Source organism: Rhinoraja longicauda, chromosome 2 (assembly GCF_053455715.1).
Source record: "Rhinoraja longicauda isolate Sanriku21f chromosome 2, sRhiLon1.1, whole genome shotgun sequence".
In the NCBI taxonomy this organism is placed as follows: Eukaryota; Metazoa; Chordata; class Chondrichthyes; order Rajiformes; family Arhynchobatidae; genus Rhinoraja; species Rhinoraja longicauda.
Genome location: NC_135954.1, coordinates 109,991,865 through 110,003,404, shown reverse-complemented (window position 1 = coordinate 110,003,404; position 11,540 = coordinate 109,991,865). Strand labels below are relative to the sequence as shown.

The following is an 11,540-nucleotide window of genomic DNA, read 5'->3' as shown; positions in this document are numbered from 1 at the left end:
GTGCAAATGGGACTAGGTTAGATGGGGCATCTTGGTGGGCATGGACGACTTGGGCTGAAGGACCTGTTTCAATATCGGTTGGCTCTGCTTCCAATGGTTTTTCTTACCCATGTGCTTTATACATTCAGGTGGTGAATGCTGTGAACACCAGCCTGTTTTCTGCTCTGGGGGAAGAGTTCAACACTTTGAAGCCTCAGCTGTGGGATGCTGTTGATGAAGAGATCTCCCTCTCAGAGTGTGACATCTACAGGTAATCTGGAATTAACTGTTTAGTTTAAGATTGTCACATACAGAGTTGCCGTCGGCTCGTTGCGTTCAACTGCCTCGGGCTAAACTCGATCCGCTCGCTTGCCTGACTGCTATAGGGCCTCCAGCAGCTGCTCTGCTTCTGTGCGCGGAGGTCGTCGTGTCCCACTTCCTAAACTAATCACAAAACTTTCAGAGGGCCCAGAAGATGAGTTTGTGAACTGTTCACAGCCATTGAATTTCCCATTCGCCTTCCACCGCCTCCATTTTGAAGGTGTAAATCTTTGCACCAAATTTCAGGGCACTTGTCTCCTTTCATCCTCTTGGCTCAGTTGGTGCCATTCTTGCCTTTCAGAATTGAGGCTGCCAATTTGCACACCTGTCTTTGGGAAGACAGCGCAATTTGCCAGCTTATAGACTGGGAGATGGCAGCACGGTGTGCCTGCTTCTAGACTGGGAGAAGGCAGTGCACTGGGGCCTGCTTCTAGACTGGGAAAAGGCAGCATGGCGTGCCAGCTTCTGGACTGGGAGATGGCAGCACAGCGTGCTAGCTTCTAGACTGGGAGAAAGCAATGCAACGTGCCAGCTTCTGGACTGGGAGAAGGCAGCGCAACGTGCCAGCTTCTGGACTGGGAGATGGTAGCGCAGTTTGCCAGCTTCTAGACTGGGAGAAGGCAGTACCTCATTGAAACATACAGAATAGTGAAAGGCTTGGATAGAGTGGATGTAGAGAGGATGTTTCCACTTGTGGGAGAGTCCAGGACTATAGCCTCAGAATTAAAGGTTGTTCCTTTAGGAAGGAGATGAGGAGGAATTTCTTTAGTCAGAGGGTGGTGAATCTGTGGAATTCTTTGCCACAGAAGGCTGTAGAGGCCAAGTCAATGGATATTTTTAAGGCAGAGATAGATAGTTTCCTGATTAGTACAGGCGTCAGGGGTTATAGGGACATGGCAGGAGAAGGGGTTACGAAGGAGAGATAGATCAGCCATGATTGAATGACAGTAGACTTGATGGACTGAATGGCCTAACTCTGCTCCTATCATTTATGACCTTAAGAAGGAGGTGGAACCTGACCAGGTGAATCTTTGGATATTTTGTGAAGCCTGGGAGGAGATTGCTGGATGTGTATTTTTTATATGTGTGCGTAATAACAAGGAACTGCAGATGCTGGTTTATACTAAATAAATACTCATTGCTAGAGTAACCCTAGCAGGTCAGGCAACATCTTTGGAGAACATGGAGGGGTGACATTTTGGGTTTGGATCCTCCAAACTTCTACCTTTGTTAAGCTGCAGGTAAGGTACTGGAAAACTGGAGGATAGCAAATGTTCCTTTAAGACATGCAGTGGGGTTAAGCCAGGGAACAACAGGCCAGTGAGCCTTTATTTAGTGATGGGATTTATTTGCAGTTTGGAAAGGACAGATTAGGGATATTCTCTGTGGCTTTGTCTGTATGTGAAATAATGTCTCACGAATTTGAGTTTTTGAAGAGGGGAACAAGAGGATTGAAGAGGCCAGGATTAGCAAGGAAAAAAAAATTGGTGCTGGAGTAACTCAGCAGGTCAGGCAGCATCTCTGGACAATGTGGATAGATGATTTTTTTCGGATTGGGATCCTCCTTCAGAGATGCTGCCTGACGCGTTGAGTTACTTCACCACTAGTTTTTGTAATTGATATCTGAAATGAGCTTCCTGAGGAGGTGGTGGAGGCAGGAACAATTGAGGAATTTGGCCAGGTACTGGAATGAGCAAGGCATAAAGGGACATGGAATTAATGCAGGCATGTAAAGTTAGTGTAGGTAGGCAGGAAGGGCCCATTCTGTGCTGTATAGTTCTCTAACAACAGCTTGTTATTATATGTTCTGTGATCTTTATTCCAGCTACAACCCTGATCTGGACTGTGACCCTTATGGTGAAGAGGGCAGCCTCTGGTCGTTCAACTATTTCTTCTACAACAAGAGGCTGAAGAGGATTGTATTCTTCACGTGTCGTTCCGTCAGGTGAGGTTCCCGTAATCAGTCGTCAGTGTGCTGTTTGTATCCGCAGCAGGCTGTGGGAAGGCAGTGATGCCAGTGGAAGCCATCAGAGATGTGATGCTAGCCTGAAGGTAGACACAAAATGCTGGAGTAACTCAGCGGGACAGGCAGCATCTCTGGAGAGAAGGAATGGGTGTGATTTTAAACCAGCATCTACAGTTCTTTCCTACACACATGATGCTAGCACTGATCGGCTGCACCAGATCATATCTCTGATGGCTTCCACTGACATCACGTTCAGCACCGACAATGTAGGCCGAAGGGCCTGTTCCTGTGATGAACGTGATGCACCAGATCAGCCTACCACTCCATCCACGCATGGGAACTGTAGGTTTAGCTTTAGTATTGTCATGTGTACTGAGATGCAGTATAAAGCTTTTGTTTGCTGCTATCCAGTCAAGTCATGCTCAACATGGGTTCAATCAAGGTCGTACCAAGAGAAAAGTACCAGAGTGCAGAATGTAGTTTCTTGGCATCGTTGTGCAACAGTGACAGAAAAAGTCCAAAGTCTGCAATGAGGTAGGTTCAGAGATCATGACTACACGCTAGTTTCTGACAGGACCATCCAGTAGTCTGGTAACAGCAGGGAGGCTGCTGTTCCTGAACCTGATGGTACGTGCTTTCACGATTTTGTATCTTCTGCCCTTTGGGAATGGGGAGAAGAGAGAATGGTGCGAGTGGTCCTTGACTATGTTGGCTGCTTTCCCCTGGCAGCAGGAAGTGTAGATGGAGTGGATAGTGGGGAGTCTGGTCTGTGTACACTGTCTGCAGGGATTCGTCCCACCCAGAGTCTGATTACACTGCCTCTGAAAGGGGCTGAGTACACAATTAACACTTGAATCGGCAGGGAAGGCTGCAGACCTAGTGCTGATAATTGGCATTAGTGTAGATGGTCGGCATGCATATGGTGGGCCGAAAGGCATGGTTCCATGCTTTATGACTGGAAAAGGCTGGACTTTGATCCAGTCATCAGCCCTCTGGGCTAGAGATGTGTTCCCACCACCTTGTGATTAGGGAAAATAGAGGCATTAGCAGACGTAGAACAGACGTACTCCAAAGACGTACAGGTATGTAGGTTAATTGGCTGGGTAAATGTAAAAAATTGTCCCTAGTGGGTGTAGGATAGTGTTAATGTACGGGGATCGCTGTGCGGCACGGACTTGGTGGGCCGAAAAGGCCTGTTTCCGGCTGTATATATATGATATGATATAGAACAGTGCAGCACAGGTGCAGGCCCTTCTGTTCCGAACGTGATGCCAAGTTAAACTAACTTGGCATCTACCTGTATGTCAAGTTACAACTTACATACTGTATGTACATGTATATATACCTGTATCTGCTCCATATCCCTCCATTTACCTATCTAAAGTCTGCTTAAACACCACTATTATATCTGCCACCACTAGCCCTGGCAGTGTTCCAGGCACCCATCACCCTCTGAAACAAAAAAACTTGCCCTAAGACTAAAAAACTTTGAACCGCATACTAGTGTATTGCTGTACAATCACCAGTATGTTGGTTAAAGTACTAACCAGCATTGGATTTCAGGGATGTGGGAGAACTCTAGTTTGAATTTTACTAATGTGGCTGAGGAATCTAAAGCTGGGTTGGAGGAGTTACTAGTTAACACTGGATTGTCAAAGCCTATCTAAACTATGTGGACATATCCTTGGGTTCGATCGTGTAAATTCCAGGGAGAGCTAGACAACTGGATAGAAAATTGGCTTCCATGGAAGGAAACGGGGTGATGGTGGAAGGGTGTTTTACAGACAGGAGGCCTGTGACCAGTGCTGGGCCCATTGCTGTTTAGTTTATATCAACAATTTGGATGCGAACGTACAAGGCATGATTTTTAAGTGGGTGGTATCGTAGACAGTGAAGATGGTTGCCAAAAATTGCTGCGGCATCTTGATCAGCCGAGAAATGGCTCATGGTGTTTGAGGCAGATAAATGTGAGGTGTTGCATTTTGTACGTCAAACCAGGGCAGGAGCTTCACAGTGAATCACAAGGTTTTGAAGTGCCGTGGAGCTGAGGGATCAAGGAATGCAGGTGTATAGTTCCTTAAGTGCTGTCACGGGTGGATAGGGTGGTCAAAAAGGCTGCCTTCAATTACTTATTGGGGATAGAAGCTGTGTTACATTACAGTTGTAGAAGTCGGTGAGGCCACATTTGGAGTATTGTGTTCAATTTTGATCTCCCTTTCGTAGGAAGGATGTTAAGCTGGAAAGGTTGCATGGTAAATTTACGAGGATGTTGCCAGGACTCGAAGGCCTGAGGTATAGGGAGTGGTTGGACAGACTAGGACTTTGTTCCTTGGAGCACAGAAGGCCGAGGGGTGATCTTAAAGTGTATAAGATCATGAGGGGAATAGATAGGGTGAATGCGGTATCTTATTTTCCAGAGTACGTAGGCTTAATGTGGGGGTGGTCGAGGGGGTGGAGAGGAATTTAATAGCACCCTGAAGAGGGGCAACTTTTTCAGAGGGTGGTAGAAAGCAAGAGGAGCAGCCGCCAGGGCAGGTAGTTGAATCAAGTACAGTCACATTTGGATGGGACATGGTTGGGAAAAGTTCAAAGAGGCCATATGAGGGCAGTAGTTGTAGTTCAGATAAGGCATCTTGGTTGACATGAACAAATCGGGCAGAAAGACTATGTTCTCGGTGCTTCTGGGGGAGGATGTACTTGCTAAAATTGAGCACTAACATCAGCTGACTTTGCACCTTGGCTTGCAGTGGGTACTTATACAGTCGGTGCACTGAAATCAGCAACAACTTTGATATGGACCTGGACAATGAGGAGTCCCTGGATCAGGATCCAGACGAGGAGAATGAGGATGAAGCAGAGGCCTTGGAAGAGACCAGGTTTGTCCCATCCATGGGCCATTAAAACGGGATGCGTGTACTTCCAGGACCAGAGATGAATCCTGGCACACAAGCTTCGAAGCATGGGGGGAGAGGTGGTTTGCATATTGTGTGAATGCAGTAATCAAATTAGCTGTGTTCTGAGTCAGTGAGTGATTTTTATAGTCAATTGTATCCTTGCAGTGGAAGGTTTCATGTGGAGGATTACTTGTCTGCTAAACACCACCTGGGAGCATTGACTAAGCAGCTCCCCTCCAACCTGGTCCAGTGACATTGAGTTGATTGTATTGCCAGCGCTGATACAGTGTGGGAATTCTGCTGATTAAACCGGGCCAAGAGTCCGTGCATTGTTTTGCATTGCTTGTCACACAAATATCAGAGAATAGAAGTGCAACTAGGTTAGTCTCTTCAAGCCTGTCCCTCCGTTTAATACAGTTGTGGCTGATCTGTGCTGACCTCGACTCCTTTGGCACTCCTCTATACCCCTCTGTTCCTCGGTCGTTTGGATATTTAACCAGCTCTTTAAATACTTGATCCAGCTTCTGCTGGGGCAGAGAATTCCAACGATTCACCTGCCTTTGTGAGAAGACATTTCTACCCACATCCAGTTTTAAATAACTGGCCCCATGTCTTCTAACTAGGTCCCCTTGTTTGAGGCTCTTCCAGTGGTGAAAACATCCCAACATCTGTCAGGCCCCCTTAGGATCATATGTATTTGAATAAGCTTGCCCTCATTCTTCTAAACACCAAGGAATACAGATCCAAACTGTCCAACCCCTTAATAGGACAACCCTCTCTCCTCAAGAATTTGCCTGAGGAATCTCTCTTGAACTGCCTCCAATGCTACCATTCTTTGGAGAGGGTGCAGAAGAGGTTCACCAGAATGTTGTCTGGATTCGTTTATTAGCTATAAACAGAATATAGTGTCACAGCAATAGTTACAGAGAGCGCAGATTAATGAAAAGCGCAAGGCCCACAATGAAGTAGGCTGGGAGATCAGAACTGTGTCCTAGCTTGAGAGGAATGTACAGTGGCCTGATAACAGTGGGGAAGAAGCAGTTCCTGAATCTGGTGGTGCGTGCTTTAATGTTTCTTTATCTTCTGCCCAATGGGCAAGCGGACAAGTGGGAATGACCGGGGTGAGAGTGGTCCTTGATTATGTTGGTTGCTTTCCCACAGCAGCATGAAGTGTGATGGGGTGGTGCTTTGGTGTCGTGGAGGAGGCTTGTTTGTGTGATGTGCTAGATGTTGGACTCGAGCGCGACAAACAATCTGCCGGAGGAACTCAACAGGTCAAGCAGCATCTGTCGGGTTGAAACCCTGCATCAGGACTAAGACTGGAGGAAAGATAGCAAGTATAAGGAGGAGAGTGGGATGGTGAAACGGGCCAGTGGGTGATTGGTAGACAGGAGAGGTGAAGGGTAATAATGGACAGATAAAACCTGGGGAGATGAAAGGGGTGGAATTGGGAGATGGAGGCAGGTGGGTGATCAGTGCAGGCCGACTAAAGGTTTAGCTTTATCATTGTCATGTGTACCAAGGTACAGTGAAAAGCTTTGTTTTGTACACTATCCAATCTGATCAGATAATGGAAATGGTGCCATGTGAGGGGGAGAGGGTGGAGACACTAGTTGGGCGATGAGCACGAATGGTCTACCAGTGCTGGGGTATGAGAAGGTACGGGGTGGGCAGAGTTCCGATGACTATGCAATGACATTCCCTCTCCCCTCAGGTACCAAACAGTGTGTGTCTAAGCGCCACACCGACCATCCTCCCTGCAACACCATCTGCTTCCATCAACCTTCAGACTGACTGCTTCTATGGAGCTGAATGTGAAAAGACCAGCACTTAAATCTCAGGCATTAAAACTTCTGACCTGTGGCTTCCAAGAGGAATTGCACCTGAAACTTTGCGGGTCTTGTTTTGTTCTGGAGTGGCTTATCCCAGCACTGCAGGGGCGGATGGATCTCTGAGTGTGGTCTCCATTGCTGGCCTTCATCTGGTGTCAACAAGCTGGATGTGTGAAACACTGAGCAAGCTAGGTCAGCGGCATTTGTCTCGTGCAAGCAGCAAGTGTGCGTGCCCTGATGGATCAGGGTAAGACTAGTCCCTGACAGGCCACAGACGTTGTCCAAGATCCATCCCATTAAGACAGCTCACTGAGTCGGCACGCTATTGACTTCCTGGGGCTTCAGCAGAGCTCACTGAGCGACGACTTGCACTGCTGGTGGGGAAAGTAGCCGGTGCTAACAGTCTGGAGCAGATCTCACTTCCAAACAACAGATTTATCATTATGGCGTTCTGATTCTGAAGTGGTTGTGCTTCCTGCTAAATCTCTCTCTGCATCCCACCCTTCTTCATCCAACAGGGCTGTCACCTTTCAGATGGTTCTTCCCGGTCATCAGACTAGACGGCCACCTGGCTTTACTCTGCCTGGGTTCCACTTCTAGACTAGAGCTCCAATGTGAGCAGAGCCTTGCTGTCTTGTCCTGTTCAGTCCTTTTTACAATTTTTTGGTTTACAAAAGCATAGAAATTGTTGTACAATAAATCCTTTTAACGAGTATGCTACTAAAATATATTTTTGTTCTTTGCACCAATTATTAAAGAAACATGTCTTGGGTTTGATTAGAATTGAAGTTGAGGATTCTGCATTGAACTTTAGCTTGTAACGGGCTAGGGGAACGTTTCCATGGTGAATTGTACAATTTCCCAGTTGGTCATGCAGCCCAGAAACAGGCCCTTTGGCCCAACACATCTATGCTGACCAGAGTGCCCCATCCATGCTAGTCCCATTTGCTTGCAATTCAGTCCATATCCCTCTAAATCTTTCCTATCCATGTACCTGTCCAAATGTATTTTTAATGCTGTTATTGCACCTGGCTCAACTACCTCCTCTGGCAGCGGCTTCTGATCGTTCACACAATGTGTGATGCCCTAATCCCACCATTGTTTTGGGTCTCCGTTCCCCAGCATCAGGGAGACTCCCGCTGGTGCTGGCAAGGGCTGCAGGCTTGACCTTGGCATTGTTTCCCTGAGTTCTCTACATGCTGCCTCCACCCATGGATACCTTTATTCCAGATCTCCACCATTCTTTCCATGTATCTGTGGCCTGTGCTCATGGATGCAATGTGGCATAGTCCATTCTGCCTGCAGGCCAAGCCGAGTACCATTGCAGGACAAAGTGTGACTCAACGTGCATGTGTAAAATGGTTTGTCAGCGTGCCCAAACCAAAGTTGCCTGACACTCGGGATACAGACTCCATGAGCTGAAGAGACGTGACATCACGTGCCTGCACTTTGACCATTACAGTACAACACCATCTTGGTTTAGTTTTGAGATACAGCATGGAAACAGGTCCTTCAGCCCACCAAGTCCACATTGACCATCAATCACCCATTCACACCTGGTCTGTTACCCCACTTTCTCGTCCACGCCCTACAGGGAAAGTTCAGAGGCCAATTCGCCTGCAAACCCACACATCTTTGAGACGTGGGAGGAAACCCACACGGTCACAGGGAGAATGTGCAAACTCCACACACAGCACTCGCAAGTCAGGATCTACCCAAGCTTCCGGCGCTGTGAGGCAGTGGCTCTGCTTGCTCTGCCACTGTGCTGCCCCGTCTGTCTGGCAAAGATTACCTTTGAAATACATTCGGGAACTTCCCCCTCTTAAAAGAATCTCCATCACCCACTCCCAACTGAAATAAGATGACACATCTGAACGGTCATCAAATCATTCATCTGACGGGCTAGTAGAGAAAACAAGTGGTGGCAACCAGGCTTAATACTTGCATACCACTCGCACAGGTTGGTGTGGTATAATCCCTTTTTATTTTTATTTTATCCCCCCCACCTTCATTTGATGCTTGCATTTATTGTGTTCCTTCTGTCTGAGAATCTAATCCCCAGACCGAATCCGACTGAGTATCTTAACATGCTGATCTCAACCACTGCTTGCTTCTGGTGCAGTCTATACAACTTGCTAATGTCCACAGTGTTTAATTGTCATATGTACTGACAATGGAGCAATGAAACCTTTACTTGCAGAAGCTTTGCTGAAATTTGGGAAGTCTGTGGCAAGATGCACTGAAACATCAGTTGAATCTGTTCCCACCAGCTTTTTGCAGTTGTTTGGAGAAACAAAATGCACTTTTTGTTTTGTACGCCTAGTTCATATTTTTGGGGATTTTGTGTTTTCTTACTGAGTAGTTGAAACCAGAGGCAGATTTCTTTGAGCAAAGTTGGTCTTAACATTTGTTTAAAAAATATATATATCACCAGCATCATGTTTCCCCACAATTGCACCTTTCAATTGGAATTAAGACCAGAAGCTCATGCCTCGAGTTTGGTGATCTTGGTGTTTCAGGCTTGCTTTTGTGAGTGTATGTGTTGTGGTGAAGAACCACATTAGTAATAGGGACACAAAGTGCTGAAGTAACTTGGTGGGTCAGGCACCATCTCCGGAAAGCATGGTTAGATGACATTTCAGGTCAAAACCCTTCTTCAGACCCTTTAGAAATGTCACCTAACCATGTTTTAGATTTTAGAGACACAGTGCAGAAACAGCCCACTTGAATCTGCGCTGACCAGCTTCTCCCACCCTCAACCCCCCCCCCCCCCATACACTAGCACTATCCTGTACACTAGGGACAATTTACAATTTTACTGAAGCCAATGAACCTACAAACTTGTACATCTTTGGAATGTGGGAGGAAACCAGAGCACCTGGAGGGAACTTGCATGGTAACAAGGGGGGAGTACAAACTCTGCACAGGCAACACCTGCAGTTAGGGTGGAACCCGGGTCTCTGGCGCAGCGAGGCAGCATCTACCACTGTGCCACTGCATCGTTCTTCGGAGATGGTGCCTGATCTGCTGAGTTACTCCAGCATCTAGAGTCTCTTTGTAAACCAGCATCTGCAGTTCCTTGTTGCTCCATTGATAAGGGGGAGCTGTCTTTTATGTATTGCACAGACCTCTCTGACTGATGCAAGCCAACTGTTGTAAACCAAAATTATATTTGCTTACTGTGCTTTTTTTGTTTTGATTTTCTATTTGTATATTGGGATGTCATTCACAGGATTGCATTGAGTAAACAAGAGTTATTGGGTGAAATGAAGCCACAGTTTGTCTAATTTGCTTTGGGGGACAGAATTTCAGCTCAAAGCATGGTCAAAGAGTGTAGTGACGGAGGGTCCCAACCTTAAGCGTCATCTGTTCTTTCCCTCCACGGATGCTTCCTGACCCACCAAATTTCTCCTGCATTTTGGGGTGTTCTAATTCCTGTACCATTCTGGGCTGGTGTCCATTGAACTATGCTGACATTCGCACGATTCAGTGGTAACAAGAGTTGTCAACTAATCCGAACGATTAGTCTGAGCTACATGGCATGGAAACAAGCTATTTGGCACAACTGTCCATGCTGACTAAGATGTCCCATCTGAGCTATTCCCATTTGTAGGTTAATTGGCCTCTGTAAATTGCCCCTGGTGTGTCGGGGATGGATAAGAATGTGAGATAACATAGAACTAGTGTGACCCGGATGGATGGTCGGCGTCGACTCAGTGGGCCAAAGGGTCTGTTCTATGCTGTATCTCTAAACTATTAAAATATTATATTCATTCTTTAACCATTTTGAACAATGATGGGCTCACAACTCTTACTGCATCAATGTCCTTGACAGGAGGATTTGTCTTTTTTCCTGTTGTAGTACTTCTATCTGACATCTTGTAGAATAAGGCAGCTGAGATAGCTAAACTAGGCCACAAGTCCCAGTAAACTATCAGCCACCATTCTGCAACAGCTTGAGTGTCCACCATGTTGCTGCAGCTTCACTCCAAGGGATGACTACTGGTTCTGTAAACTGAGTGGACCAGATGTCATGGGACCTGTGACACTCAGTAAACAATGCAGCAGCTCCTCGTCTGTCCACCATGACTGACTGATTAACTAAGGGCTGTGTCTGGTCTTTGCAACAACCTCTCTCTCACCATACCAATAAAACTTGGTTTGCTTGCCTAAAGAAGGATGATTGTTTTTTTTGTCGTTGGATTAAAATTTCAAAATGCATGTCCCCTGTGTATTTTTAAACTGTACGACTCCATGGCCTTCATTTTAGGTTTATTATTGTCATGTGGAGCAAGGTAGATTGAAAATCAGTTCCACTGACAAAGTCCAATGTCTGCAAAGTGGGTAGAGGTGAATCAGATAGTACCAGAGCTTATTGAAGGACCGTTCAGAAGCCTGATAATGGAGTGGGAGAAGCTGTTCGTGAGTCTGGTGGTGCACACTTTCAAGCTTCAGTACCTTCTGCCTGACGGGAGTAAGGAGAAGAAGGAATGGCCGGGTTGGGACGTCTTTGATTATGTTGCTTTCAGTTTTAGACGTGGAGTTAAT

At 46.5% G+C, this 11,540-nt stretch overlaps 1 protein-coding gene across 2 annotated transcripts in view; it reads left to right on the top strand.

The window, feature by feature from the left end:
- The window catches only part of LOC144608181 (repressor of RNA polymerase III transcription MAF1 homolog), a 32,421-nt gene extending 21,216 nt beyond the window's left edge, over nt 1–11,205 (top strand). Inside the window, exons 5-9 of one of the 2 annotated variants that reach the window (XR_013549179.1) lie at nt 129–250; nt 2,126–2,245; nt 5,014–5,142; nt 6,322–6,434; nt 6,875–7,005. Coding sequence is in view for 1 of the 2 variants with exons in the window: in XM_078425699.1 (XP_078281825.1) it covers nt 129–250; nt 2,126–2,245; nt 5,014–5,142; nt 6,875–6,896 (393 nt within the window). In the remaining variant the exon portion in view is untranslated. Of the gene's footprint in view, nt 1–128; nt 251–2,125; nt 2,246–5,013; nt 5,143–6,321; nt 6,435–6,874 lie in introns of both variants that reach the window. The other variant, XM_078425699.1, reaches the window with a different exon arrangement.
- The last annotated feature ends 335 nt before the right edge of the window (nt 11,206–11,540 follow it).